Below are 6,989 nucleotides of genomic sequence, written 5' to 3'. Positions count from 1 at the left end.
TATATATAGTGTGTGTGTGTGTGTGTGTGTGTGTGTGTGTTTGTATATGTATATACATGCATCTACTAACCGTGTCAGTGTGCACCCCCGCACAGGTACGATTATGTCCACACCGGCAGGACAGATCGCATCGTACTACTACATTGCACACGAGAGTGTCGGGCTGATGGCCGATGAATTGACCGAGTCGTCCACTGTGGAAGATGTTCTTGACACCATGACAAATGTCGAAGAATATGCTGAGGTGAGCTGTCGATTGTTGTTATTTGTGTTGCTGGTGTGTTGTTCTGGCAAGACAGGTTTGGCGTTGTTAAAACTGGCATCATATCGTGCTCTCTGTTGTGTCATTTCTGTAGTGCACTGGTGTGATGTGCGTTGTCAGGGCTTTACCTATATATTTCTAAGTGCGTTGTGGGTTGTGTCGTGTGTAATGGGTTGTCTATTGTGTGTAACGTTTCGTTTGTTGAATTGTGGACTGTGAGTTGTATGTTGTGTCGTGTGCTGTGCGTTCTGACGGCTACTATGACATGCACTATGAGTCATGGCCTGCTGTGTGTATTTTCAGTCGAAGTATTGCATGTTTTTCAAGTACTTGAGGGGTTATAAGTTGTGAGAACCACAACGATCTTGGTGTCTATGTGAGGCTGTTGAAATATGTGCGATAGTGCGATAGTGCAATTGTAAATTCGTATCTTATTTTATATTGCGATTCTGCACAGTGATGCACCCCGCACAGAAATATGCACCGAATTCTTCCGGCTCTCTCGAAAACACCATAACGAAATGTCACGAAATGTCAAATTGCAAATTTCACATGTCTTACATACAATTATTTAAATCCAATCACAAAATACTGTTACCAATTTGTCTCGAGTGATCCTTTTTTATTTTTCACGTCTCTCCTTTTCGCGTAGCCAGACACTTAGTATATATGTTCGCCGTCTATCCAACCAATGCCCCAGACATCCATACACCTATGCACAGCTGCCTTCCCCCGCATCTCTGTATTCTTCATATACACTGCTACCTTATCTCGTGTTGTTTATGCTTCCTTGCACGGTTCTCCCCTATGTTAAGCGTTAACACCCATCGACGTGTGCGCCTACGTGCTGCTGTCGTACCTCGTATGTGCTGTCCATGTGTCTTTGACGCCTCCGCCGTCAAAATAATGATGCTTGCGCTCCTGTGCACCTACGCACAGCTGCCTTCTGCACGTCTTTGTTACCCAAGTGTCTATCTACATGCTGCCTCTTCATTCAAGACTGTTGCCCATGTCCCGTGATACATACACGTGCGCTGCTCATACACTCATACGAATGTGCCATGCACCTCCACAGCTTCCTGTGCGCCACAATGAAGATCTTATCAATGGCGAGATGGCCAAGGAGTGTGTGGTGCCTGTTGATATGAGCCAATTGGATCAGCCCTCCGTCAAAGCCAATCTGCTGCTGCAAACACGGTTCAGCCGCGGAGAACTGCCCAGCACCGACTACGTAACCGACACCAAAACTGTGCTCGACCAGTCTATCCGTATCTTGCAGGTACGAGGTCTATGTTATATAGTTAAGGTCTTAATTTGTTCATCCTTGCTAGGAAGAACGCCGTAAGTATACGTAGCCGCTATCAAATATGTACCTGATCAGTCGTTTGTATTTTGCAGGTATATAAACGGAAGGCATATCTGACCGATCAAAATAGTAATAAAAAGTAATGTGTTGTATGTGACCGATATTAAACCCGTGCGCCTTCTGGCCGTATGTTTTTTGCTTGTAGGAAGAAAGTATACTTGGCATTGTGCTTGATCAGTCCACTTGTATACTGCACTGCGCAGGGAGTGCATAGCAGTTTTATCGTTTCCGCCCACTGGTATGTACCATTGATCAACAGAATCTGTTGACCGCCACGTTTTGCTAATATCTGTAGGCATGGCTTAAGACAAAGCACTACAAGCTCACAGAGGTGTGAATTGTAGTACCAAACAACCAATGCAGTTATTTATCATATGTATTTTTCTATGCATACCTGTATTAATGTACAGACTGATTCAACACTGACTCACACTCATGCTGTGTACTGTTGTTTGTAGGCGATGATCGATATCAGCGCGCTGCAGGGTCATATGAGTTCGGCGTTGAGCACCATCAAACTCATGCAGATGATTATCCAAAGCCGATGGTACTCAGACTCGCCATTGACGATGGTGGACGGCATCGACCAGAAAACCGCAGCAAGTTTGGAGCAAAAGGGACTGGTATGTCGATTGTAGGTACACGAGTAGTCAACTTGAACGTGTATGTGCCTCGAAAAAATCATGGCTCAGCAAATTTTTACAGCACACAGTAACACATAGAAGGATATCGCATGTATATCCTCCGCTAAATCTGTATGCCCATGTATTTATTATGTGCTTGCTTGATTGATTTTGGAGCTGCATGTTCTATACAACTATATAAGGTCGATGCTCATTTTTTTTTTAATCGAGAATGTGAGTACAGAGGTGTTATATAAACTTGGCAAATAAGAACTTCTTATGACTTTTCCACCGTCATCTATCACCAGACTATTGCCAGCCTAATAGAAATGGCCCATAAAAATAAAAGAGACTTCTACGGCGCGCTGAAGAAGGCGGGGATTGGATCAGGCAACAAAGGCAATCGGGTATGTACAATATCGTTGTGTATATTGCTCTGTGCCTATTGCAGTCGGCTCATGGCGATGCGTGTGTATGTGTTCTTACGAGCTGGGCGAAAATGAGAATCGTTTTGCCATTTCATCTGTTTCGTCCTCATAATCCTGTATTAAGTCATGTGATTATTCTGCATTGCGATATGTGTACACAGGTGGCAGATGGCGTATTGTCGTTGCCACTGTTACGAGCGACTGCGTGTGTGCGAGACAATGGCACGGATGGCTCAAGCAGGCACAGAGTGGAGGAGACCATCCCGATTAGCGTCAACATGAATGTGGTCAATGAGGTATGCAATGCATCTGTATATGCCGACAAGGAGATATTCAATTGTGTTATTGGGTATTGCCGATGGATGAAAGATGTGGGAACATGCAGTGTCAATTCGGTATTTATTCGTTTACCCATGCAGTCGTGACACATCTTTAGGGTTTAGGGTTTAGGACACATCTGCAGAGACGCTCAATGAATTTGACATATGGGGGGTGGGTATCTTTCTTTGAATGGCACCGATGTGATTTCCCGTGGTGTAATCACTCTATGTAGAAGTATACCACTTCACATATATGCAGGGCACATATATTATTAATCATACTTTCCTTATTCTGTACGATTAGATCGATCTATGCTGAACTGTATGTGTATACAAGTACATGTTTAATACTGAATGTATACTGTAAACGATTCACACATTAATAAAATGTTTTTTATTGTGCCAATCTATGATGTACAAGCAGTTAATGATCCAGATTAAGAGTGATTATGCACATATCTAAATATTTGTTTTGGAACTAATCTAAAACGCTTGATTTCACTACATTAGCGTGACGAAAATAAATTTCCTGTCCTCAATTCTGTTACCATGTTGTAATATCCCACTGTTTATGGATCACCGTGCCACACTTTCGACAGCGACGGAATAAGACAGCCTACGCGCCAAACTGGGGTAGAGATGTGCCTGAAGACTGGTTTATACTGATTGAGCACAACAGGCAGCTGGTGGCTCTGAAGAGGGTTTCACCGCGGTATGTTTTCACACTTAAGTTACGCGCTTTATGTAGAAGGTTGTGTTTATGATCAGCAACTTGTTTGGCATAACAGTCGCATGCTGTGTATTCCATCAGTATTCATTTTTTCTTGGCGACCCTGATCTGAGTGATGATGATGATGGCATGCGATTACTTTAATGTAGTAACTACGTACAGAGCAATGCCCTGTATTATACTTAACGATTTCTGCCTTTAGGATGGATTCTAGTCGAGAGAGAAAATCCCTCAGAACTGACTTGCTCCCCATTTAATGTTTTTGTGATCTGACAGCAAATCATATTTTGATGTATTTCTTTATTGTTGTCTAGGATATTTTAGACAATATCCCTGACTTTATGCGTCTGGAAGTACGGTGTCGTGCGTGCAGGGGAATTTTATCATCACAGGTTGTCCAAAAGAATTTCATGTACTATAGGTAGTGTTTGTTACAGGTGGTGTTTCGTGTCGCTTCTGTTAGCGTGATATTAACATCACTGATTTCTTTAGAATTGCATGGCTAGCGTGTATAGTCCTGAGAGATAGGCAGGAGACTGCTTTCAAGTTGACTGTTCAACTCTATTATGTACTGGTTTTTTGCTTTTCACACTGAATTTCTCTATCATTGTATTATGGTCCTGCAGTGTGAAAACGGCAGTGGTGGCCGCACCTATCCCAAAATCTATCCTCAGCACTCGCACCGATTCGCACGCGAAGGATATTGACGAGGTGAAGTATACCGTACACATCGCTAGCGCTTGTTATCTGGGTCTAGATCAAGAGCTACCCCTTGTGGTGACAGTTTGAATGCATGCTGGGCAACCGATATAGCTTCATCTATTCGCAATAGACTACGCTCCGTACCGTTCAAAGGATTCTGAGTTGGATTTGGATGATTACTATAGAAATAAAACCGGCACTAACAAAGGAGAAGCGCAAATATCACTCCGAGTTTATCTAAAGTTCTCGATGCCGATAAATTTCTAATATTATCGGCGTTCGCTTACCTAGAATCTTTAGTTGCTAATTCTCGAGCGGCCGTCACAAAAACTGAGACGCCAATTTAAAGACGCCAATTCAACAAAACATGCCTAGGTCAGGTCATGAGGTGTCGATCTACCTGTCATCATCCTTTCTGTCATATCAACATAGCAACGCCGATATAAATTCTCATTCATACGCCTTTCTATTGCGGACCCTCGGATTCAAAGCACAATGAACTCCGTGTGAAGGTATAATTTAAACAGATAATCACCCTCTAGAAAAAAGTTATGCCAACTGAGACATGACTCTCTAGAAATAGGAAAATATGGCTGAACGGACAAACGTCCGTAGGACACTGAGACCTCTTAGATATACAGTGACATCATATGCACTAGCTATACTACCTCTAATCCCACTCCGCGGAACAATATGAATGTCCTTGAGGGCATCGCGCATCTACTTCAATAGTATTATTGTACTAAAAGTGCGGTGACATGCTCTTGACTAGAGCACTGGTTTATTTCGTTCGTCATAACAATTAACAGAGACACATAAATAATCTGTATACATATACGTTATCGTATCAATCATAAGATTGTGCAGATTTCATTCCTTGCATTCAAACCTCTATTTGAAATAAATATGTAATTTAGGCGTGTTAAAAAAATCTTTTAGTTTTTTTTTTTAAATAAAACACGACACTTGTTTTTTGTTTCTTTCTTTTAAAAAAAAACAAAGTCACCAGCAGGGCCGCCGGTCGAGCAACAAATCGCCCACTTTCCACAGAGATCTTTCCGATAAGAACTCTTTGATTTGACCTATCAGTTTTCAGATGCAGTTTTATTGACATTGTACATAAACGAATATGTAATAATAATAAAAATGGGGGGAAAAGCAGACTGTAAAAAAAATGCGTATCACTGTATCTGTCAGTCAGAGACTATCAGTATCAGGGGTGTACATGGCTCTAGATTTTGGTCTAATAGTCACTGAAGTCACGCTCGGTCACTGAGCTCGCATTCGAATAATTACGCTTCGTGTGTAAAGTATTCAAAAACCATTGCCTGTCGAGTTAAGCTTGGGATGAGCATCACGAATCCTCTACTATTAGATCCAAAGTGCACAAAATTGGCAGATTTTTAGATGTAGTCTTTCCGTACAAAAGCATAGGTTTCTTGGTAACAATAAATCATTCTCTCTTATTGAAGAATTATAAATCATGTCGGCCATTTCCGCTTCTACCCGTCTGTTGCACACGTCAAAAGTTCTCAAATCGGCTACGCCTCAAATGATGTTGGCGTCTGCTTTCCTGGAATCCTCTTTCGCCAGATCTCGGACGGCCATGGCTAACACTAAAACGCCCCTGCAACAGACTATACGCAAGTCAGACCACGAGACGTCGATCTACTTGGAAACATCGTTTCGGCGGTAGCAAAGTACTCCCAACAATGAGCCTATGTTTGCATATGGCTCCGTCCCGCTTTGCCAGGATTAAAGAGGGAAAGGATCGCTGGTCCAATGATCGCCTACTAGGAGCCGTCGTCATCGTTAACTTCAAATATTAGAATAAGAGAGAAAGTAAAATTAACAACACCTAAACTCGCGCCTTGATGCCTTTATGTTGTACCTACTCTATGTATTTTTATTTAGTTAATTTAATGTAACAAACCACACAAAAAAACAAAATACATTATCACCAAAATAATAAATAAATATCTCGTGTGTGGTGTGGCCATTCGCATTAGCGTCTACCTGACTTGACTGAAACTTTCGTGTTGTACGGATGACGACTCGATCACTAAAACATACCGCAAGGTTGGTGTGCCTAGGTACACTAAGCATTTTCCTGGTTATATCGGGTATAAAATACTGGTGGCAGCATCACATATCGCTTTTCGATTCTCAAAGTATGTCTTGGCTGTGTGAAATACTTAATTCAATGGAACACGCAACAACAGTCGTAGCAAATAATTGAAGCAACGATTAGATCAAAAACTCACCGTACAACGCAATTCCTTATCGAGCTATTGATTACCCAGTAGGTATGACCATGTAGCGAAAGTAGGGACGTGGCGATTGTGGTAGAATGTATGATTTAGCAAATTGCCAACAAGATTGTATGTACACACGCTCGCCAGATAGAGACAAGAAGGTTCAAACTTGTATACATATAATCATGTTGAACAAAGTTTTGTATCTCAATTATCCTTCCCTACTATATATATATATATATATATATACGTGTGTTTGTGTGTGTGTAAACACGTATGTGTTCTGTTTATACACACACGAAT

At 41.7% G+C, this 6,989-nt stretch overlaps 1 protein-coding gene across 1 annotated transcript in view; it reads left to right on the top strand.

The window, feature by feature from the left end:
- SARC_06732 (activating signal cointegrator 1 complex subunit 3) overlaps positions 1-4,766 on the top strand; it is a gene marked incomplete at its 5' end in the record, with an annotated part of 37,605 nt that extends 32,839 nt beyond the window's left edge. The window contains 7 exons of the mRNA XM_014299351.1: positions 96-244; positions 1,338-1,541; positions 2,087-2,251; positions 2,560-2,658; positions 2,841-2,975; positions 3,599-3,711; positions 4,356-4,766. Coding sequence (XP_014154826.1) covers positions 96-244; positions 1,338-1,541; positions 2,087-2,251; positions 2,560-2,658; positions 2,841-2,975; positions 3,599-3,711; positions 4,356-4,518 — 1,028 coding nt within the window. The 3' untranslated portion in view covers positions 4,519-4,766. The remainder of the gene's footprint in view (positions 1-95; positions 245-1,337; positions 1,542-2,086; positions 2,252-2,559; positions 2,659-2,840; positions 2,976-3,598; positions 3,712-4,355) is intronic.
- Positions 4,767-6,989: the final 2,223 nt, after the last annotated feature.

The sequence above is a fragment of the Sphaeroforma arctica genome (assembly GCF_001186125.1).
Source record: "Sphaeroforma arctica JP610 unplaced genomic scaffold supercont1.493, whole genome shotgun sequence".
Taxonomy (NCBI): domain Eukaryota; class Ichthyosporea; order Ichthyophonida; genus Sphaeroforma; species Sphaeroforma arctica.
Note: the sequence above shows the minus strand (reverse complement) of the source record. Positions and strands in the feature narration are given on the sequence as shown.